This window comes from Staurois parvus, unplaced genomic scaffold (genome assembly GCF_062004578.1).
Source record: "Staurois parvus isolate SC_StPar_1 unplaced genomic scaffold, SC_StPar_1.0 ptg000362l, whole genome shotgun sequence".
NCBI lineage: Eukaryota > Metazoa > Chordata > Amphibia > Anura > Ranidae > Staurois > Staurois parvus.
This window is the reverse complement of record NW_028318158.1, coordinates 5,947,327-5,972,001: the sequence shown is the minus strand read 5'-3', so window position 1 is coordinate 5,972,001 and position 24,675 is coordinate 5,947,327. Positions and strand designations below refer to the sequence as shown.

At 41.0% G+C, this 24,675-nt stretch overlaps 1 protein-coding gene across 1 annotated transcript in view; it reads left to right on the top strand.

The window, feature by feature from the left end:
• Nucleotides 1-24,675, top strand: part of AIDA (axin interactor, dorsalization associated) — a 47,414-nt gene that overhangs the window by 10,581 nt on the left and 12,158 nt on the right. The window contains exons 2-7 of the mRNA XM_089685052.1: nucleotides 951-1,020; nucleotides 13,372-13,425; nucleotides 18,459-18,513; nucleotides 19,134-19,197; nucleotides 19,853-19,959; nucleotides 22,179-22,301. Coding sequence (XP_089541178.1) covers nucleotides 951-1,020; nucleotides 13,372-13,425; nucleotides 18,459-18,513; nucleotides 19,134-19,197; nucleotides 19,853-19,959; nucleotides 22,179-22,301 — 473 coding nt within the window. The remainder of the gene's footprint in view (nucleotides 1-950; nucleotides 1,021-13,371; nucleotides 13,426-18,458; nucleotides 18,514-19,133; nucleotides 19,198-19,852; nucleotides 19,960-22,178; nucleotides 22,302-24,675) is intronic.

The window sequence follows — 24,675 nt, the reverse complement described above, 5'->3', positions numbered from 1 at the left end:
CTATCCTTTAGCTCAGTAGTCTAGAGGCCCTTTGATTGCCTTATCTGGTCATTGGTGCACTGTTCCTCCCACTGACACAAACGATGGGGCACTATTTTTTTTTTTTTTTCTTACCGACCCTGATGGTGGGGCACGGTTTTCCTCCCACCGACCCTAATGGTGGGGCACGGTTTTCCTCCCACCGACCCTAATGGTGGGGAACGGTTTTCCTCCCCCCATAAAGTCTGAAGGAAACTAAAATGGCCCTTTTGTTTAAAAAGTTTGGAGATCCCTGCTCTAGCTGTAAGGTTTTTTTTTTTTTTCCTCTGCTGAGCACCTAGGTAAGTGCAAATTAATATCATGTCAGCACTTCCCTGTGTGGCTTTAAAAGTTCACCGCAGGGTAAATTCCCTTCTGGCCAGTTTATCAGGAAATAAGTTTGAGGTGTGTGTGTTTTTCCCAAGCACTAATTATAACAAGCAGGATGTCCTTTTTTAAAATGAGGAGCTGCTATGAAATAATCCGTTTACACCCACCTACTTCCAATTCAGTCCGCTAAAAAGAGGAATCTGTCCCCTTCTATCTAGGCGGATTGGATTAGATGGTAGTCTGGTATAAATGGACAATTGAGTCATTAACTCCTGGCTGCCCGCAGAGCAGACTCGGTCTGTGTCCTCTCTGCAAAAACTGAGCAGACACAGACCTGTCATCTGACCGCTCTGCTCTGGCCAGCAGGGTAGTGTGGATCCCCTGCTGATCTGGGAGTCCTGCAACTTTTTACAGGTGACCTTGCCCTTTAATTCTTTATCCCCTTGTGCTGTTGAAGCAGCTGATCAGTGCTCAAGTACTGGACAAGCTGTACAGAAAAAAAAAAATCCTGTATTACAGCACAGATATTTTAAGCAATGTGTTACACAATTCCTGATGGTCCTTTTTTGCACGTTTTCTTAATTTGATTAATTTTGTTGCAGATTGGCGAGGCAGTTACAGAAGGAAGTTCAGTCCCCAGCCAATTCCTCTGACTTCACAGACGATCACAAGGTAAAATCTCAGCTTTGCTTGTAGATGCCATCAGATTTTTGGATGAAAAGGACGAGCTAGGTGGAAAACATTCAGTTGTCATCTGTCATGTTGCAGAGTTTGTGTTGTAGTTGAACAGCCAACGTGTGTGCGTGTGCGTGTGCGTGTGTGTGTGTGTGTGTGTGAGAAATACCATGGAAAAAACTACTAAATGGGAATAAAAATTCCATTCAGATTTGAAACAAATGTGATATTTAATTGTGTATGGGCAGCCTTAAAGGAAACCTGTTCTTTAAAGCTCAAAAAGGGAACTTTTCCTTAACATTCTGTTGAAGCTAGTGAACACATATACTCATGCCACTCTACTCTATCACTTGCAAGTCTGGAACGCACAAACCCTTTTCGTAATTGCACTTACAGCGCAATGTGTGTGGATCGCATCTGTGTGCATCACCTCAATAGGAACACATAATACCTAGCCTGTCATACGAATCTGTGAGTTTGAAAATGCATCCAGAATCGCATGTGTTAACAAGGGCGGATCCATTCACACCTGGGTGTTTTGGGGTTGCAGCAGAATCGCTGCAATCGCAAAACGCAGGTTCAGGTACCATTTTATTTTTAATGGCACCTGAACATGGTGCAGTTTTGCTGTGATTGTTGCACGGCAAATCGTATTGTGTTTTTAGCTGGCTCCTAGATTCAAAGCCGATTTGTCAAGCCTTGCTTTAATATAAATCTCCCTTCCCCCCCACCCACATTTATGTACCTATTCTTTGCTCCTCCGTCGCTGGAATCCTGTTACTACTGGATAGAAAGGAAATCTCCCCAATTGTACACAGATGACCAAAAAAAAAAACCTGACATTATAATACTCCCTTACTCTATCCAAAATGTAAAAAAAAGCAAACAAAACTTACCTGTAGTTCTACTTTAAAACGGAACTTTACCCACAACAACTTGTTAAAAAATAATTATGCTACCAAAATTAGCATGTTCTGTAAATTGCCTCCAGCATTGTTCCTGTTCCTTCTTGGTGGAGGCCACCATTTTGCTGAAGCTCAGAGCCCCAGAGCAGCAGTAAATCTATAACTTCAGCCCAGTGCTCTAAAAATAGAGAGCAACTGAGCATGTGCAGAGCAGGGTGAGACCGTGTATTACTGGATGTTAACAGTATACACTGGTAGTTCACCAAAATGAAAATTCTGGTGCCGAAACCGAAAATTCAGGATGCAATTGTCCGAAAACCGAAATTTAAATGGACAATTTTTAATAAAAAAAAAAAAAATTTGTGTATGTATGGTGCAGTGCATAAAGACATATGAAGTGAATAATAAAGCAATCTCGTGACAAAAAATATATGTAAATTGAACGTACATGTATCTCAGTGCAACCAATATAATAAACAAAAAAATCCTTCCAGTATGAATCGGTGGTGTGATAGTAGCAATCGCAGCAAATCCTGTTCAGTCCCACACAATGCTCTGCAGTCCCATGTGCAATCCGCCACCACTATGTACTCGCCAGAGGGGTACTTGTTAGGTAGCAAATGTAACAAGGGGTCTGTGTTATCCACTCTCCGACAACTCTAATGGTCTAGTTTTCGCCTGAAAGGAGATGCTCACCGCATGGAACCTGGGAAATGGTATATAGTGTAGTGTTTTATTTTAAAAGTGTACTTAAGTATTCCACGTGGAGAACAATAAAAACATTAAGTATGCCACATACCAAGATGGCCGCTGTTCGGAAGCGCGTACCTGGTAGCAGCACATAGGCTCCACCCAACACATTTCCTGCACATGCACGTCCTCAGGGGTACGTGTGTGTGTGTGTGTACGAAACGCGTGGTATGTGGCATACTTAATGTTTTTATTCTCTACTTGGAATCCTATTATGCACACTTGTAAAGTTATATACTACACTATATACTGTTTTCTGGGCCCCGTGCGGTGAGCATCTCCTTTCAGGATAGAACTGGACCAATTAAAGTTGTTGGAAAGTGGATAACACAGACCGTAAACGGACAGATGAAAAACGGACCGCCCGTGTGTAAGAGCCCTAATGCAGTTGGAAAGATCTCCAGCTGATATTCTTTCTCACCTATATCATATAATGTATGTAGGTCCCATTGAGAGACGCAGGCTGCTCTCCCAGAGCTAGCCCCTTACATGTGCTGTAAGCAGTCTCCTGGCAGCGTGGCCACTACCACTGGGCATGCGCAACATAAAGCCAAGATATCCTCACTGCTCAGCTGCGCCTCCCCCCTGAAGGAGGATGGTGCAGCGAGACCCACAGCTCAAGTGAGAACAGGGCAGAGCAGAACCGAATGTCAGTCGCACCGTCCAATGAACATCTGGTAGCAGCCAAATGCCTGAGGGCTGCGATTTATAGCCACCTGTATTGGCTTACTTTTTCCTAATGGGAAACCTATAGGGCTATTTTGGCCAAAATGTTTCGGCTGGCGGATTTTCGGTGCATCCCTAGTATAGGCACTTATTAATGTTTTACATGACTATACCTGCAAAAGGGGCTGGCCTGAAGTGATCAAGCAGGATTTAATTTGCTGACTAAAGTTCATTTTCAACCACAGCGACAAGTAATTTTGAAGGAGCAGGATAGATGTTTTTTTCTTGAACAAATTTCTAAAAGTGTATGTGGTTTTCAGTCAAAAAATTACCTGAATTCAAAAATCAATTGTTAAAAAGAAAATTAAATTTTTTGCTCCAATCTTTAAAAGCAATAAAAATAGATTAATAAATAAAAAAAAACTGAAGTATTTTTGAACGACGTCCATCCAGTCATCAAATGTACAAGGAATTTTCTTACAAATATTCATACGAAGGTTTGTTCAACAATCTAATGGCTAACTTTACACACTTCCTGTCCTAGGGTGATATCACAAACAGAGATGACCATTTCATATGTGTAGTTAGCAGACCAAAGGGAGCAAATAAGAAACTCATTCACTTTAAGAATGTAATCCTTTTTTGAATGAAGTGGTCCTCCCTCAGATTCCAGTGGCTTAAATCAGCCTTTCATTGCCCTGCGGGTCAAAGACTTCCTGTTGGGTCTCCAGGGGAAGGTCTCCTGACCTTTCAGGCGTGGACTGCTATGTATAACTAGGTACTGCAGTTGTGGAAGCTGGGGAAAGAATGGAGCTTTCCTGGCCAAGACATTACTAATACATCTAGGCTTAAAATCTGCATCTCATTTAGTCACTTTTCATGTCGGATTTTGAAGTAAGAAGAAAATTGAACATTCTTGAAAGATTATGTCAGCCCCCTAAATGAGCTGCAACAGGAAAGAGACATCAATAGTGAAGTCCTGGATGGCCTGTGAAGGCCTCGCTGGGCTCTGGGTGAGTCTGTAGCAGAGCTTGGAGGAGTTCAGTTTGTCATCCATCCAGACCAGGACCAGCACCTGCACAGTGTGTGGGGTTTAGGAAAGGGTCTAGAACATTTATTATAGAATACAGAACGGTAAATTGACATAATGGATTAGCTGAATATTTGAAGAATAAGGTCAGAGCTGTAGTTGCGTAAAGATAAGGAAACGTTCCCACAAAGGTTTCTTTTAAAGCTGCAGTTTAGATATGGTGATTTTCCAGTTTAGACCAATGTAAGTGTAGTTGCCATATCACAAAGGTTTCTTTAAGACTGCAGTTTAGGTATGGTGATTTTCCAGTCTAGACCAATGTAAGTGTAGGAGCCATACCTGTGAGGTCCCTGTGGAAGCTGGACATCTCTGTAGTAGACAGTGCTACTGGAGTGACTGCCGATAGCTTCTGGTTACCAGGCTGAGCGGCTGCTCTGCTGCTTACTAACACAAGAGGTTGCTAGGCCTTTAGAGAATGCTTTGCATTTTCTCAATGAGTGCAAAGTGTTCTCTGATTGGTCAAGATAGAGATCATGACGTCACCATTCTAGCTCTCCATCTTGTGCAATCAGAACACTTTGCATCAGTTGGGAAAGCAATGCGAGCCACTTCCTGTGTTCAGGAAGAGGCAGGGCAGCTGCTCAGCCCAGAACCCGGAAGCTAGAGGAGATTACTGTAGTACTGGTGGTATATTCTTGGAAGCTGGAAAATCGCTGTAGTCCAAGCTGGACCAATGTTACTATGTAAAAATTGCCAAACTCACTTCAGCTTTAACTGGCCATACGCCGGTTGAAATTCGTCTGAAAATTTTCTTAGTGGGTGACCTTGTTGGTCCCCTCCCCCAACATCGCCCAACATCCTTTAATTGAAAAATTGAAGGAGGCAGGTGGTAAATGATCTACGAACAGCAAAAAAAACTCAGCCCCACAAAAAGAAGGAAACATTGCCGCTTTTTAAGCTGACGCACTTTTCAGCCTGAAACGCGTCAACGTTTGCTCTTGTCTTTGTGGGGCTACGTTGGTTTTTATCCTTGGATTGCTACAATAAAGCTTCTGGATCTCCTCCCTTGTGGTAGTGTGCGGTCATCCACTTTTTCTATTTTCAGTTCTTCACGGCTGTGAACCGGACCAGCACCTATCTGGAGAGAGGATAATGGGGCTATTTGCGTAACTGTGCATCCCTGTGCAGGAAAACACAGCCATCACATGGGGCACAAATGCATAATGCCTCACATGAATAAGGTCTTTGATTTTTTTTTTTTTTTTTTCCCCCCACTCCTGCCTTGACTTGCATCCTAAAAGGAATTGCACTTTTTTTTTGTTAAGTCTACAATTGGATGGTTTTGGATGGATGACATTTTCATTTGCTAATGCACAGTTTATCTAAACGTCTAAAATTTACTTTTTATTTTAAAAAAAAAAAAAAAAAAAAGGTCATCTTTTGTTTTATCTCAGTGCTGCTGATCTCCCTCAGCCTTTTTGTAGCCACTTTCTATCTCCAGGGATGGTTGCATAACTGTCAGTCAGGAAAACCACTCTGAGAAATGCTGATACTGGCTACATAATGTGTTCTGCCAATTGCAATCTTTATTGGAAGCCTAGTGACAGGGTGACAATGTAGGAGAAATTAGGATGGAGTGTTGTCACCCTATAAGAGGAAGTACTCTCACAAGGACCTTCACTGCGGGATCATTAGGTATTTGCTGAATAAAAGCTGCAGAGTGAAAAAAAAAAAGATTTAGAACTGCAATTTTATTGCATGTTAAAGCTTGAGATTCCTAAAGGAGAAAGGAGCCAAACCTCTTTTGTCTGTATGTCTCCTGTGGATCACAGGAATGCAGTTTTGTTCTGCACTTCTGTGACCCATTTTCAGCTGCTGATGTCACTCAGGCTGGGGAAAGATCGGTACCTGGCTCAGCCTCTCAGCGATCTTTTGAGAGCCTGAGCCAGCCGCTCCCTCCCACTCCACAACCCAGTGCGCCAATGATTCGGGGGGGGGGGGGGGCAGAGCAGACAGCAGAGACTGGCTCTGCTCAGAGCAGCTGTGAGAACTCAGTGGTCATGTGATCGCTGACTTCTCACTTAGAGCAAGTGGGGGACAGATGCAGCATTGGACCTATGCTGCATCCACCTAGGTAGGTATAATTGGGGTGGGGGGGGGGGGGAGGGGAGAGCTCATACTTCTATGTTAACTTAAAGCTAAACTGTAGGCAGATATAAGACAAATGTACATTTTGCTTTGGTAAATACCAGCAGTGTAAGCACCTCAATTTGACCTGGTAATAGCCCTTTGCAGTACTTGTACAGCAGAGCCCAGACTGGGAGAGGGAGAAGTAGCACAGGAAGCTAATCGGTTGCATTAACAAGGAGCATGCTGATATGAGGTCAGCTGTCACTATTCTCTCTCCTCCTCCTAAGTCTTTTGCTTCTAATTTCACTGATCAGTCACAGGCTGAGTGAGGACAATACCTATCCCTCATTCTAGCAGGCTTCCTGCTTGCTGTGACAGTCCCTCGAAGCCTTTTTTTTTTTTTTTTCTATTCAGTGCAGGACAAGAGGTCCTGCACTATATGTGAGGATTGTGTGGACCCACTCACACAACCCAGAGAGAAGAGAGCACTAGACGAGTTGGCAATAGGGATAAGTAGTCCTCTACCCTTGGTCTAACAAGCATTTAACCCTTGCCTGTCAGGGGGATCCCACTGTAAGAGTTAAATTTTTCTTTTTTTTTTTAACACCTTTCAAAAAATCCCAGATTTTACCTTTTACACCTTTCCACAAATCACAGGTAGTTTGCACATGCGATATACTAAAGAACCGGGAAAGAGACTCCTCAGAGTGGTTTCAGCTTGTTCAAGGGTTTTACTGGTACCACATCCTCTATTATAAGACACTGAAGCATAAACCAATCCCTAACAGAAAAAGAACTTAAAAGGACTTTAGAGGCAGCACACCAATTGTATAAAAACTTTATTGTACAAATTATTAAAAACTGCTTATAGTACAAACAAACATTGAGGTACTCTTAAAGGCAATGACGAACACATATTATGCCAGCAGTCAACAATCTCATCCTAAATTAAACTTCTGGAAATTTTCACAGAATAATCTGACGTGTTTCGTAGGACAAGGCCCACTTCTTTAGGGAGATCTGGCATATGTCTCTGCTGTAAAAAGCTCACGTGACATGTGGTTTGTTCCCAGACTTAAGGAGCTGCCACCCCCACATGGACTAGGGGACTTGATCATTCAAAAAACTAGATTCAGTCAATGACATAGGAGAAATCAGGAATGCGCATCTTAAAAGAAAAATTATAGCCGAAAACGATGGGAGTATTTCAGCAATTCTAGATGGTCCTGGGGTCCCAGCATATCCTCTGAGAAAAATGTCAGGGGATAATGAAGTGGCTGGTTTTATCAGCGAGGCTTTGGAGATCTGTCACTCCCAAAAAAATTTTCTAAATACTGGAAGTTAATGGTGGAGCCCTAAGACCATCTTGGAAGGCTGCTTATTGAATCTACAATTTTTTAAAATGATCACATCCCCTGGTCCGTCTGGTGATGGCGGCTCCTTTAGGTATGGGAACAAACCACTTGTCACATGAGCTTTTTATAGCTGAGACATATGCCAGATCTCCCTGAGGAAGCAGCCTTGCCCACTGAAATGCATCGGAGATGATTCTATGAGAAGTTCCCTAAGATCAGTTTAGGATATGATTTTAACTGCTGGCATAATATGTGATTGAGGTACTTTTAAAAGCAATAACAATATTTGTTTGTACTAATAACCAGTTTTTAATAAAATGTAAAATAAAAATGTTTTTATATAATTGGTGTGCTATCTCTAAAGTCCTATTAGGTTCTTTTTCTGTTCAGGATTGGTTTATGCCAGGGTGGATTTGATTTAAATCAAACTGATTTAAATCACTAGTCAGTAAGGCTTGATTTAAATCCTAGTTTTCTACATAAAGACTAATTCTTGCTGGTATAACTTTAATATGCAAGTAGATGAAGATTTTTAGAATAACAACTTTTCATATTCGTTTTTTTATCCCCAGTTTAATAGGTTAATCATTCATATTTGGACAACTTTTCTGTTGTACTTAGGAAGGAGAAAAATAATCATTACCTTAATAATAATTTAAATAGATTTATTCAACTGAAACAATAACATTCCAGCATATGTTATTTGCTTAAACATCCATGTTTGTTAACTAATTTGGCTAAACAAAATATATATATTTTAAGAAACTTAGACTGTCAGCCCCTTCCTCCTCCTCACACTTAGTTTCACTTTCTTCTTGTGCAGATCTATTCCACTCCAAACAATCAGAAAAATATTGTTTCTATTCTATTCACTGAACTTCTTGAAACTTAGCACTGAAGGGGTTGATTCTGTATTCATAGGTTTGTAGAAGTTAGGATGAAGGTCTTTCTCTTAACTCTGTTCATGTTATAACATTTTTGCTGTGAAGAAGAGGCATGTGATCTCCGCTGAGTCAAATTCAGTTTTGAGAACTGCAAAAGTAAACCGACCATCTGTGATAATATCTTGTAGGCAGAGAAACTGCCCAATAATCTTACAAAAACCTCTGGAAGAGCATGACATTGTGAATGGATTCATGGAATTTATTTACCAAAAAAATGAAACATATACAGCCTTATTTTACATAATTAAAAAACTAATCTTTATTTCATGATGGAATAACCTTTGGATGGTAATATATTTTCCTCAAAAAGCATTTTATTTTAAAAAATCCGATTTAAATCAAAAAAATCCGTTTTTGTTTTTTTTTTGTTGTTTTTTTTATCATTTATTTTTATCCACCCTGGTTTATGCTGTAGTTTGCACATGCATCTTCAGTACTGACCCATCCTGCTGAAAAGAGCACACCCCTCCCTCTCCGTTTTGTAGCATTCACTATATTGATTCTGGGGTGCCCTGTAGGCAAGTGAAGGTATTTTGGCGATTCCTCTGTAATGAGCGGTGTTGGGGATCCCGGTCTCTTCCAGTGACCCCCATGTTCTGAATAGGCCCTTTTTTCACAGTTCTCCTGAACTTCAGTCACATCGCTGTCGGCTCGTACTGGAAACACCACATGAGTGCTCGGCCTTTATGGCCTTTCAGGGATTTGGAGAGTTGGAAGGGTTTGGTAGAATGTAATATGGAAAGCAGATCCCAGCTTGGCAAGGCACCAGTGAGCATTATTCATAGCTGTGCTGTGAAGCAGTCGCGCCCAGTTTAAATGGGGAAATGACAGCTAGTTTATGAACTGCCGTCCAGTATATGTCTGCCGCTATATAGGACTATATATGTACAGATCTCTCTCTTGCAGACTAATTGCTGCATCTGGAGGATTTGTGAGGCTAGCCTTGTAGATGGCTGGAAAACACTTTCTTGCGCTTGCACCAATCTTTCTGTTTCTCCTGACAGCATTTTTGCATGTTTATATTCTAAATTCTGTCTGCAGAAGTATGGGCACTGCTGTTCAGATTTCTTTGTTTTTGTTTGTTTTTTTTCAGCAAAAATATTTATTTTTTACTTACAGGGAACAAATCTTAAACATTAAGTTTAATCTGCTTATATTTTGCATTCTTTGGTTCCAGAATTATCATGCTAATTTAATGTAATAAAACCTGTTCATTTTTTTACATACCTTATGTTAGACCCAGTGAGGTAATCACTGGGTCTCTGTGTTTCACTGTGCAATGAAGGCAGATCATGGCTGGTGGAAGGGGCTGGCAGGGTGCTTTTGCATACTGAAACTGGGTAGCTGTTGTATCGCCCACATATGAGCCTACATGACAGAACTGAAATCCAAAAGATGAAAGGGGGGGGGGAATCAGGGAAAATCAAGGCTGATGGGGAAAGAGCCAGATGATGTTCGATGTCATCCACCCAGGATATGAGGTGGGCTCTTTCTGACTTGCTGCTACCTCTAAATCACACTGAGAAACTGTGTGCAGTGAAATGAGTAAGCCGTTTTAGTACAGGAGAGGATTCTATACAACTGCAAGACTGAAGGGAAGGCTGGAGTTGAGCTTTATTATGGCTCCAAACCCAATCCGTAAAATCTGATATAATCTTTAATATAATGTACTTTGAAAAGTTGTTTCAGTCTTCTTAAATACTCGGTAATCCTGACGTACGCCTTTTATGTTCAGGCACTTTCTGTATGGGGTGACAACTGTCTGACAATTGTGCTTTTGTGTTGTCACTCTGTCACATCGTGATGAAGACTACAAAACTGTTCTGACACACATAGTGAAGGTTTTTCTGATCTCCTGATCAGTAAGCTGTTCTAGAGCCATTATGTGCAACTGTTACTGTAGCAAGTGTATGTAGACATTAAACAAAACTAAAAAGAGGTACATGTGATGGGACTTTAAATACCCCTCTCAGTGGTCAAGTATGTGCACAACAAATGTATTGAAAGAATTTACATCTCTTTATTACAACAATTGAAAAAAAAAACTTCCAGTTAAACATATCATTTCAAATAGGACGTCATCTCTACCACTTGTCTTCCACGTAAATGAATAAAAGAACTATAGAAGTCCTCAGATCGTTAACTGTAGGTTGACGTGTTTCGTGGGGTGACCCACTTCATTAGGACCTTACATCCAATTATAGACCTAGTTGGTCACTTTTCTAGTAGGAGCTCAAATAGGTGTGCCCTTTGTAGGTAAACAAGAGAACAAATGGGGGAGTCTGTCCTGCCAGCCCATGGGAAGACCACCAACAAGAAGATAGCATACACCTAAATACAAACAAATCACTAATTACATGACGATGGTCCAAACAATATGGTCGTCAACCATTACTCCCAAAGAAGAGCAAAAAGAGAAATGTGCCAACCCTATGTATCAAAGATGGTCCAAACAAATGGTGTCCTATGTAAAGCGGTATTCAATCCAAAACCAAAAATGTACTATATTGCAGCTTAACAATCATTAGATGGGGTGACTGCAATAGTTTTATTTAGGCTTTTCACCTCTGTTTTCACCTGGTGATCTGGCCAGTAACATATCTCCTGTTCCCACTCTGTATGAAGGAGCACAGGGAGTGTTATATGTATTAGCAGATTTAGATAAACTAACAATTTGAAACCAAACTCCAGCGAATATTTTATAATCATTTTACAGCAAAATGTTTTATCCTTTTGGGATAAAGATTTTACATAAAAGGTGAATATTTTAAACACCACTGCCAGTGTTTTAATAGTTTGTCCCGTCCCTCTAACTACAAGGGAGCTTTTCTGTTGAACAGACTTACTGGCAGGATCACCAGATGAAAACAGATGAGAGCCTAAAAAAATAAAACTAATGCAGCCATCTAAGGGTCAAAAAGTGCAAAGTGACTAGTAAATAATAAAGTCCATTGACTGTTAGAAAATCAGTGAGAACAATCCAGCGGTGACACCTCTTCTGTGGAACCTTCATCCCTATGCACTCACCAGAAATCTGGCAAACATACGCCCAAAAAGATATTAAGATCTGTGATGGCCTCCTTCACTCCTTCCTCATAGCAGACTCCAAAAGAAGTTGGATTGACTCTTTGAAAGCCATGCTGTCCATGTGGCTGATGCCTGATCTCAAAAGCTTTTGAGTGAGAGTTATTGTGCTGACCCACTGAGAGCTCCCTCTTGTGGCTATTCTTTTTTTTCACAATATGTACAAAAGTCATATATTTATTTATTTCAGGTACTTTATATAGCGCCGTCAATTTACGCAGCGATTTACATATATATTGTACATTCACATCAGTCCCTAACCCTCAAGGGGTGTACAATCTAAGGTCCCTAACTCACATTCATACATACACATACTAGGGACAATTTAGACAGGATCCAATTAACCTACCAGCATGTCTTTGGAGTATGGGAGGAAATCGGAGTACATGGAGGAAACCCACGCAGGCACAGGGCGAACATGCAAACTCCAGACAGGTGGTGTCGTGGTTGGGATTTGAACCGGCGACCCGAGTACTGCCAGGCAGAAGTTCTAACCATTTACTCATATAAAAAATGACTCCCAAGATAAACACTGCAATATTAACTCTAAGACTTGGTTCACACTTGTGTGTTCCATACAGCCCACATTTGCAACGACACGGGAGCCCATTCACTTGACAGGTTCCTGCTCCTTTTTAAAACTGCAGTCGCAGAGAAATCGCTTGGTGCTCTTGCACGGTCATGCAACACTGCACCCTGAAATTGATATAATTTTTTTTCACACAAATCGAGCTTTCTTTTGGTGGTATGTACTCGCCGCCATGTGGGGTGTTTTTTTTGTTTTGTTTTTTTTTCCCCAGAACTGGTTGGCCGCAGTTTAGCTGTCATTTGGCTATCTGCAGTCGGCAAGTGATTAAGAATGAATGTAAACCCCGTATCTGTAAAAGAACAGTGTGTTTTTACACACCGTTGTAGGTCAGGACATTTTGGTTCGTTTTGCCTGCACTTTTTGATCCACCTACATTACTTTTACTTTATAATTTTTGTTTTGTAAACAAAGCCATTTTGTCTGCAATATTTATCTTCTCTCTGACCCTGTATCTGCGGTTTTCTTTTTTACCACTAGATGTCCTCAGTCTCCTGGGTTCAGTGGCATCTAAGTCATTCAACCCGAAAGACTGAGGACATCTTGTGAGTGCTGGAGTCATGGAGCCGTCCTCTTAGAGGGATATCACAGGAGCATGCGTTCTTACACCGCGATAGAGGAAGCAGGAGAAGGCCAAACATTGGATGATGATGGTGGCGGTATTAATATTATCATTATAATCTTACCAACCAGAGCCCCCTCAATCTCCCCACACTCTTTTCTTTCCTCCTTTGCTCACCCACAGCACATTTCCTCCTGAAAATGTTGGAGTCCCTTTTGGCTGGAGCTTATGCATCACTCAGCCTTTTTCACTGTTTTATTCAATGGCTACTTACTGTCCATTGCTACTGTAACCATAGAATAGTCCATTGACCTTTTTCATTTTATTTATTCACAGAAAATCATTGGGAAAATTGCAACATGCCTAGAACTACGCAGCGCCGCCCTGCAGGTATGTGCTGGTAAAACAACCATTTGTATGCTATGGGAACTAAAATTGTATCTGGATGGAAGACATTAAAATGTCACTTGCATGCCTCCGGTAAATGTTTTCTATTAATATTATCATGCAGTGCAATGATTAAGGTAACTCCAGCCATATAGCTAAGTACATGAAGCGCATATCTGATATGTTTTATCTGCCATAAGGTTTGTAAAGTGGAGCACATATTATCTGCAGTGTTCTATGGTTGTACATAACAAAGAGGGTGACAACACTCTTCAACGCCTACAGTTTTATAGACTCAATACCACAGCTTTGCCTCTGGCCACAGCAAACTTAAAAGCCCTCCAATAGCCCCCTACAATTTGCGGTCTTTCCTTTTTTGAAATCGAGTATTTCCAAGTTGTTTCTACCATCACAAATTTAAAAAATCAAGTAGCTCATGTATTGAACTTTCATTCGTACTTAAACTCAACAAAAATGTAAAATATTGCAGCTTACCAGTCTGTTTTAGATGAGGTGGTTGCATTAGTTTTTCTTTTTCAGGATTTTTTTCCTTTTATTTTTACATGTTGATCCTATTAGTAACTAGCTTCCTATCTTAGGGTGACCACACATGCTCTATGAAGGAGTAGTGTTGTCATCCTAGACTGCGTTTTTGATTTGGGCTACAAACACCTTGCCTTCTCATCTATATTAAGGGAGAGGTTTTTTTTTAGATCAGAGAAGATAGCTGGGAAGGCAGATAATTCCTTTTCGAGACTTCAATTTAGTGCACAGGAAGCTACAAGGACACCAGAAAAATTCCTGATCCTGCCTGAAAAATCTGAACTTTCTGATAATGTATTTGGGCAGCAGATAGAAAAGTAATGCAGCCACCACACCTTAGAGCTTGTAAGCTGTGATTTATTGTATTGTTCTATATGCTGGCTGCTGTGTAGCAGACAGAGCCACAGTTCAGAGGATAGAGATGAATTGGTGTGGACTCCAGCTGACTTGTGTGCATCCAGTGAGAGGTCCCTCTGGCCTCCTGCCTCTCTTCATTGTCAGCTGTGAGATTGGTGGCAGGCAGCCGCGACACAACCCGCCTGCAGGACTTGAATGAAGAAGGGTGTGTCCCAGCTGAACAATCCAGTTTTATATCAAACATGCCAACATATTGCATAAATTTAACATCTGTCATGAAAGCTTTTCCTAAAGTCATAATGACTGACCTCACAACACTTCACATATGGGAAACCTTTGGATTGGGTGTGTATGAATGTGTGTTTTAATCATTATTTTTTTTTTTTTTTTTTTTTTCTCATTCATTGAGGGACACAAGAAATCTTTCACCTGTAGATTATACTGCTAGAGGAGGAGTGGACACCAGACAAAAAAAAAAAATAGGCCAGCCTGGGGTAATCCCTCCCACTACCAGCATGCCTCAGTTTTTGCTAGTGTCCTAGGAGGATGGATGCCGTCAGCAACTTTCACAGTACACCTGCTGTTCAAAGTCTTCCTGTATGGAGATTAGAAACACCCTGTATCTCAGACACCTGGGTGTGTAAGGTCATCTTCAAGGGCTACAACCTGGCGTTTCGCTCTCTGCCCCATTCTCGTCTTGTGCCCACTACACGGATGAACATGTCCATTGAGCCTTCTTGGGTCTTTTGGATCAAGGTTTCATTGCCCCAATTCTTGTGGCAGAGTGTTTTCAGGGGTTTTATTCCATCCTGTTCACGTTCCCAACAGTCCCGCATTTTCAACTTTTGTTCCGGGGTCTCAGTGTACAGGGGCTTTGTCTCGCATTACTCTATCCTTTTACATGCTAACTTCCGGCCAAGCAGGACCTGCAGCAGTGTGAACATCTAGAACAACCAGGGATAGGTGGGCAAGCCAGCAGGTCTTGTAGTGGCAATGAGAGAATGCAGCTGTCAACTCCAACCTGTGATGTCAGGGATGGGCTGGGCCAATAGGCGTTTCAGGGGCTCCACCCTCTTTGTCAAGCCAGCACAGCATAGACAAACAGCCGGCATTTATACATTGCTGGCCATGGAAGACCGTGACAAAGGTCAGGACCAATTGGAACTACTGCATGTGCACCAGCAGCAGTATATAATAAACCTGAATTGTAGCATCTGCAGGTGCACATGCAGTGGTTCCAATTGTTCCTGCCCCTTGCCGCCTTTTTCCTGGTTTGCACTGTATTAATGCCTGTTGTTTCCCTATAAAGGGGTTGGTTTTAAAAGGGGGCAGGACCCCTGAAACACGTCGGCTCTGCCCATCTCTGACATCACAGGTTGGACTTGACAGATGCACTCTCTCTCATTGCAGACGTACCCTACCGGCTTGTTCGCCAATCCCTGGCTGTGCTAGATGTTCACACTGCTGCAGGTCCTGCTTGGCAGCACTTATTTTGTTTTCCATCTGATGCCTGCATTCCTGCCTTGGCTCCTGTATGCTGTTAATCAAGATTTTAGAATGTGTAGGTTTAATTGGTGTCTTTGCAGTTTAACTTCTGAACCTTGCACTCTGTATGAAACACACTCCTGAATCCTGCACTCTGTGCATAATACGTTCCTGAATCCTGCACTCTGTGCATAATACGTTCCTGAATCCTGCACTCTGTGCATAATACGTTCCTGAATCCTGCATTCTGTGCATAATACATTCCTGAATCCTTCCACACTTTGTGTAATGCACTCTTCCACAGTTTGTGCAAAACCATTTGTAATGAATGTTTGTTTTTTTTTATTTTTTTTTTTATTTTTTTTATTAAAGATTGTGCTGGGCTTTGTGTCCGTGAGACTCTTGCTTGTGGCATAGCAATCAAAGCATATTTTATAGGCCCTCCTAACTCTCTTGAATTGTTGCTGTATTGTCTCCCTTTATATTGTAAAGCGCCGAGCAAACTGTTGGTGCTATATAAATCCTGTATAATAAGTTTGTTGTGTTGGGGAAGAGTCCTGGTTACTTTTCTGGTACAGGGAGCTTGGTCAACGTTGTTGGAAGTCTCATCTTATCAACGCCCTTGAGCTTTCATTGATTTGTCTGTCTCTGCAACATTGGATAAACCCGAAATTTCACCACAGCAAGAGGGTTGGATTGCATCTTCTGTTGGGCAGAACTTCATGTAAACATAGAGCTGTTCCAAGACCTGTCACAGGTTCTGGTGTCTATAGTTTTTATATGGTGGTTTCTGAGGCACTTAAAGAATCGTCTATATTGTACCCCATAAGGTGATATTCTAGTATCCATCACATCTGACCACTGGCTGTTGACCTCCCAGGTTCAACCACTAACTAAGCAGGTTTGTCACCAGGTACAGGGATCCTCTGGCAAAAGTAGTGGGTGCTCTAGTGACTACATGGAATTGGTACACCCTGATCTATGCCTTTCCTTCCCTGAAACGTCTTCCTTGTCTGCCTCACAGGATCAAGCTGGAGGGCATTTTGGTGATCCTTATTCTTAACTGGCCCGGGTGGGTGTGGTATGTAGACCTGGAGAGACAACTGGCAGATGATCCATGTGCTTTACCAGAATATCTGAATCTTCTGTCTCAAGGACAGATTTACCATCTTGCTTCAGTGCCCGGCTTTAACATCATTCCTGGGACGTTAAAAACGTGAAGTCCTCCATTGAAGGAACACTTCACCTGGTGGGGGTCTGGGTCTTCCACCCTAGGAGTTCACCATGGGATGAATCCTCTTCCCACAAAGTCTGGGCCAGCATTCGGCTGTCATCAGAGGTAAGGCTTCTTCTCTTATGGTCTTGTTTTGGAGACCATTGGCCTAACACCTTTTGATTATGACCTTTAATACAGGGATTCTCCCATGTAGCTCCCTCCCTGTTCATTTTCCTGTGACTTCGATCTAAATGTGTCTGTTTTTAAATGGTGGTTTCTGAAGCACTTAAAGAACCAGAGCTATATTGTACCCCATAAGGTGATATTCTAGTATCCATCACATCTGAGCTACTGGTCTTCTTATGCAAAACCAGAAAAGGTTGCTTGCAGAAAAACAAGTTGTTGTTGAGGCCCAGGACATACTCCCTGCCTTAGGTATTTTCTACCTTTCATCCCAATCGACTCCGTTGAAAAATTATTTCCGTCCATTGTCTGTCTGGAGTTGGTTCAAGCTGTTGAGGTCTCACCATCTCAGTCTCTCTGCTTTTGTAAAAAGACGGATTTTTTTTTTTCTTTTGTCACCCTAGACAGTCCTAATCCAGGTACACCAGCTTCTCATTGCACCAACTCATGGCTCGGAGCATTTAGAAATAATTATGTCTTAACATTACCCTGCGAAATGTACCCTTTTAGTTTTTTTTTCTTTAATTCCTCCTGTTAAATAGCAATGTATTTCCTATGCCTAGGCACTCCCGTTCTTTAGTCTCATTACTGTATATCTGCAGTGTGAGATCATCTTGGACACTGCTACTGCTGACTGCTAGTCTTGCTAAATTTAGAGTGAAATTTGGTGATTGTCAGTACTATCAGAGGCCATTATGGTAGTAATGCGAAGGTGAAGAGGCTTGGCACTCAGGGGAGAGCATAACCAAGCAAAGATTTAGGATGTATACATATAGGTGGGATTCAGATTTAATTCACAGGTGACTGGAAAAAAAAGCCTCGCTATTTTACTGCCTACCGCTCAGCCACCTGTGGATTACATCTGAGTCATCTTCTCTGCAGCACTGGAGTCCTGCGTTCATTGTTCCAGCCATGAAACTGTCTTCACATAGTTTGTACATTAGCCCTGTGCTGGGGTTGGTTTTCTCCAGGTAGTTTGGTTTCCTGCCATGCACCAAAGCTATGCTAATAGGTCCATTTGTGTATGTATGCATGTGATATAGGGGACCTTGGACTGTAATACAGCTCCTTGAGGGCAGGGACTGATCTGAATGTACATTATGGTAAAGCACTGTGTAAACTGTTTGTGCTATATAAATGTCTGCATTATTATTATTATTATTATATATATATATATATATATATATATATATATATATATATATATATATATATAAATAAATTTTTTTTTTTTTTTTTTTTTTTTTTTCAGTCCACGCAATCTCAAGAAGGGTTCAAGCTGGAAGATCTAAAGAAACTAGAGCCAAGTAAGTAGACCGTTGTTAAAGAAAACTTGTCCCTAAGCAAAATGCTTGTGGGAAAGCACTGATGGAAGCAACCCTTCCTAACTTGTGCCACTTGCTGATTTCTGAAGAGGTGATGCAGGGAATAGCTTATTTACACTACCGTACAGTAATGGCTGCTGCTTGGTCACCTGTTGGTAATAATTGGTACTGCCTTATGACAAATATATATAGGGGCCCTATGAAAAACATGCAATTCTGCTGGTCAGACTCATATCCTTCAAAAGTATAGAGGTTTCCAATGTTGCCATTTTTATTAGGACCTCATTTTTAGAGACCGTTCCAGACTGGTTCATAGCAATTGCTACTGGGGCCCAGATTTTTTTTAAGTAGATAGGAGGTGGTTGAAAACAATAGTAACCACCCATAACAAGTGTATGGAGACCCCATTAGCAATATCCCTGGTGGTTTTATGTCTCTACACCCTTCCTCAGGCCCATAGCAAAAACCATAGGGGCAGGGAGGAGTCTGAGAATTGAGACCACTTCAGAACTCTTGAAATTTTATTATTTCTGTCACTTTGGAGTGGGATAAGCTTTTAAAATCCAAATGTGCGGTATTTTTTAATATTGTTTTTGTTCTAGTTCTAGACAACCTTCTAACCTACAATAAAGAATTCCCTTTTGATGTACAACCTGTTCCTTTAAGGTGAGTGGACTTTAGCTCCCTGGATGATCACCTGGCATCATTTATACATGTCTATATATTGATATGAACAGGAGTACTTTTCTTTTTACGACTTATTTTTATGTGCCTGCTCTTCCATATTTTTAATGCAATAAATAGAGATTTGTAGTGAAGCCCATAGAGGGGGTTTTGTTGCTTACTGAAAGCACTCAGATTGCCTGGCTAACAACTTTTAATATATCCACCTCATGGGTGCATTGCTTTCAATGGATCAGCAATTTGTATGGTGTAAAGCAGTACAAAGCAATGAACAAATATGGCTGCCCCCATGTACACATTACAACTATATACTGAAATAAGGCTTTGTAAACTAACAAATGAATCCATGTATACATGAAAAAGAAAAATGCCATACATCTCCCCCTCTACATTATGGCAGACTCTGCTGTGTGTTGGTCCTTCTCCATGCACCATAGGAAGTGTAGAAGAGTGAAAGGTGTTTTTTTATTTTTTTTTGTTTTTTTTTTTTTTACAAAGTCTCTGCTACATAAAAAAAAACCCATCCTAGGGTTTTTTGGGGATTTTTTTGTACTCCTTGTAAATATTTCTAACTAAAGAAAAGGAATATGGAGATGTCACAAGTTGCACAGATGTTCTCATCTATTTTGTTTTGTAGGAGGATTTTGGCACCTGGAGAAGAAGAAAATTTGGAAGTGGAGGAGGAGGAAGAGGATGGAGGTGCTGGGGTGGGTTCTCCAGACTCCTTTCCAGCCCGTGTACCGGGTAAGAGTGGTTTGTTTCTCTAGGTATTCAAAGCTGGAAGGTTAGGATGGCAATTCTGAGAATTTATTTCTCTCATTACACCAGCATATGCTAGTTCAATGGTTTGATTTATTTATTCCCTTCTGCATTATGTGTTTGTGTGAACTGATCTTCTATGGATCTAGATGAAAAAAATACTATATTTGGCATCAGTCATTTTTAAAGCGGCTGTAGGGAGCACTAATGTGAGCTTTGTCTTGTAAAAGTCCTGTAATGTCAGTGATCTCTGGCAGCCTCTAACCAGTCTTACAGTATGTCTATGGTCCCAAACCATTACTGCAGTATGTCTGTAGTCCCCAGCCACTCCTGCAGCATGCCAGCGTAAAGGCTGAACATTAATGTGAGGCCCTCAGGGGTGCAGTTGTGGCCTCTTATATCTAACAAGTAGACCATCCTTGCCAAAGCTCTTGCAGCCAGGACACGTGTACTACTTCTTCCTTTTTTTTTTTTTTTTTTTTTAATCCTTTGCATTTTTGTAAACTGTAAATTGCTGTGTGATATCTTGCCATTTCATAGGGAGTAGTCTATTAATATATATGCATGCTCTTATTTCTCCCTGTGCCATGACCCCGGCGCTCCCTGCATGCTCCATTTTTTATGTCGCCTCATTGTGCTTCTACCCACGCTGCTCTACATGCATGGCCTCTACATGTGCTGGTGTCCCTTCTATCATCACAGGAGCCATACAAGGTAGGGATACATGGAACAAGTTATTTTTACTTTTTTTTCTTTTTTTTTTTTTGCCCCCCCCCCCCCATGTAATATTTCTTTGAATTGTTTGAGGTTTAGTTGCATCCTTACATCACTCAGAGGCTGGAGGAGGAACACATCCTAAAAGTGTTACCTAGATGCAGCACACAAAAATCGGATCTCCATCCAGACTCAGCTGAGCTCCATGTTAGCGCCTGTGTCAGTGGGCTTATATTAGCTTCAAAGGGTTTTGCATGCTCATACAAATGTATTGGAGTGTAACAACCTCTTGAAACAGATCAAATACAGGTCAGAAGGAGGTCAAATGCAAATATCCATAATTTCTGAATGATCTCAGAAATGTTTCAAGCTAATGGCATCAACACTAGCATAAAGCCCCTCGGCACAGCCTAGCAGCCAGGTAAGCAGCTGATCAGTCTGATCTGTGTCTGACTGCATTGGAGGCCAGAGGAGAGGGGGGGGGTCTCGCCATAAAGAGGACCTGTCACGGCCCATGCTTTCACAAGGGATGTGGCCCATCCCTTGTGAAAGCAATAAAGTTGATTTAAAAAAAATAGTAAAACATTTTTCAAATAAAATAATTACAAAAAAGTTAGGCGGTCGGTCAAACCATCCCCCCCCACACCCCACCCCCTCTCCCACTTACGCGCCAAAGCATACGTCCGTCACACGCACCAAAACCGTGATTGCACCACACTTGTGAGTTATTGTCGCTTACGTCAGAGTGAGGGCAATAATTTTAGATCCAGACTTCCTGTGTAACTCTAAACATGAAACCTGTAAAGGCTTTTAAAGCGTTGCCTATGGAGATTTTTAAGTACTGTACTTTGGCATCGCTCAGTGGTCGCACACAATTTTAAAGCGTGACATATTTGATATGGATTTTACTCAGCATAACATCTTTTATATTTCAACAAAAAACTAGGTACTATTTAGTGTGTGTTAAATAAAATTCATTAAAGTGTATTTGTTAAAAAAAAAAAAAAAAAAATTGAGTTTGAAAAACCACTGCACAAGTACCATGTGACATAAAAATATATTTGCAAAACCCACCATTTTATTCCTTAGGGCCTCTGTAAAAAAGTGTGTGTGTGTGTTTTGCGGGTTCTAAGTGATTTTTAGCAAAAAAAATACAAATTTTTTACATGTAGGAGAGAAATGTCTGAATTGACCCGGTAGGAAACTGGTTAAAAGTCCAGGGCATCCAGCATCAAGTGCTAACACATTTCGGCTACACACCTCAGCTTAGGCTATAAGACTATATAGACGAAATGCATTAGCATTCTTGTAAGTTGGATGCCCTTCATTTTTAAACTAATAAACTTTTCTTATTATTGCAGTTGAACTATTTTGCTTATTTGAGTGATAGAGGGCTAACAGGAGCCCAGCTATTCCTAATATATCTCTTCTTAAGGTATTTATTATGTGATTTTTTTTTTTTTTTTTTTTTTTTTTTTTTTTTTCCCTAGGAACTCTTCTACCCAGACTACCTTCCGAGCCTGCGATGACACTACTCACCATACGAATTGAAAAGATTGGCTTGAAGGATGCTGGCCAGTGTATTGACCCATACATAACTGTCAGCGTGAAGGGTCAGTGTCTGCATCCTTATGCTTTCCTCTCCTCCTTTCCTCCTTTCCTTCTTTCTTTCCTTCTTTCTCCCAGTGAAAAAGTCCAGAGGGAGAATTTAAGACCTATGCAGTGTGGAGGAAATATTTCTCTGACTGTTCTAATCCCTTCAGGAAGTGTGAATTAGTTGAGCATCACTTGGGAGCCGTCATGTGGGCATTCCACAGCAACTGTGAATGTCAGGAGTGTTTGTTATCTTGTAGAAAATGGACAACATACTGGAGAATCTCTGTCAAAGGATCATTTTCCGTGGCCTTGCAGTGCCTGTTCTGTGCCTCTCAATTTATTTATGTTGGGGTTCAGCTTCCAACAAATCTATTGCTTTCCCAAAGGTTCACTTTAAATAAAGTACAGACTGACTACACTATTAGAGGTGATGTTTACAAACCTGTTGCAGCAGGGCACCTGGGATAGCAAGGGTAGAAGTCGCAAACACAAAGTGCCATGGCATTGCATCCTTTGATAATTTCAGATTAGTGTTGGTAATGTGTCTGCCTAATTTTCTATTTTGATAAATGTTCTCCATTATCTGACACGGCACTTCTTTTGATAGGATTGTACGGCACAATGTTTTTTGCTGATCTAAAAATACAAAGTCTGTTGCAGCGCTTGGCTTAGGATAACTGCCCAATGATATTGTCTCTTCTTGGAAGGTCTCCTTATCCCTCTGATCCGTGGTTTTGCTTCTGACATGTGCATGGTGTTGTGGTGTTTTTTTTTTTTGTTTTTTTTTTTTTTTTTGTTTTTCCCCCCCCCCTCTCCATTCCCAGGAGAGCCGTTTATCCTGACTGCCCCTTTCTGGGAATCCTGTCCTCTCGGTCCAAGCTTCACAGCTGCTCACACCAGATTTTCTTACCATGTTGTCATTTTGGCTAACTAACTGCTCCACACCTTTTGGAAGCAATCTTCCAGAGCATACTAATGGCAGCAGTGCATTGTGGGAGCCATGTCACTCCTCTGTATAGTCAGAACATGCCAAACAACCTTTTTTAATTTTGATTTGCAACCCTCCAAAATATAAATGGAAAACTATTTATGCCTTTTTGGATGTTAATCTGTATATGATTCTGTTTATACGATGTTCTCTTTGACATTGATCCTGTGGGCTGGTCTTGGTACAAACAGCCTTCACAGTTCACTAAATAGTTGTAATTCTTGCAGTTCATAGCAGCATTATAAGAGAACATTCTCAGTGATTTTTTTTTTTTTTTTTTTATAAAAGTCTCATGGCTCAGTAAAGGATTCTTACTGGCAACTCAACCATGCAGCCTATTTTTGTTCAAGTATCGTTGCCTTGAAACATTGACACTGTCTTCTCTTTTTTTTTTTTTTTTTTTTTTTCCCAGAGCAGCCTGTATTTCTGTTGAAGTTACCGGTGGGTTTTTCTTTGTATCCTAAACAGTTTTTCTGGCAGTTGTGGCTACAATATTTCTTGGTCCACCTGATCTTGGCTTGGTATCAAGAGATCCCTGAATTTTCCACTTCTTGATAACTGATTTGAACAGTACTGTCTGGTATATTCAGATCTTTAGATATTTTTACATCCTTCTTTATAAAGTTCCTTTTACCTTGTTACGCAGGTCTTTTGACAGTTCTTTTCTGCTCCCTGTGACTTGGCTCCCACGTGGATGCACTGAGCAGGCTAGATACTAACAGAATTGTTGACTATTTATACATACACAAATTTTAATTTAAAAAGCCAAAGATGTGGTAAATAAACCTTTTTAGGCCCCATGTGCACGGAACACTTTTGAACGATGGAAACTGACTGCTGGAAAATGTAGGTTAAAAAAAGTCTGTTTAGCCACATTTCCATAACACGTTTTATGTGCATTTTTTAAAGATAAGCACAGGAGAACTTTCCAAATGGACATAATGCACTGAAAAGTGGTAAATTATGAACTATTTCAGACTGTTTCTGAGAAATACAGAGAGTAGAAGCAGAGACAGCAGTATGTGTTGAGATAATTAGGTGTGAGTTGTTCATTAACATTTCTTGTTTCCAAGCATGGGAAAAGGTGTCTGGTGGAGGGAGTCATTAAGGCCACCTGGCAGGGGGTCTTCATGAAGAATTTGAGGTGGGAATGGTCATTCACATATCTTTTGTTTCCAAGGGTGGGAGAGGCCTGAGGAGTGAATTGGTCATTACAATGTGTGACAAGCTTGGTAGGAACATCCTGTGTTCACTGTTTTGTCCATATGAGTACCTTGAAAACTCTTTGCATGCAAAAATTTAAAACCCTTATAAACGTGATTTTTGCCGCATTTACAAGCATTTTGCATTTGAAACGCCGATAAGATCGAATGCAGAACGCAAGTTTTCTGCATTCAAAAAAA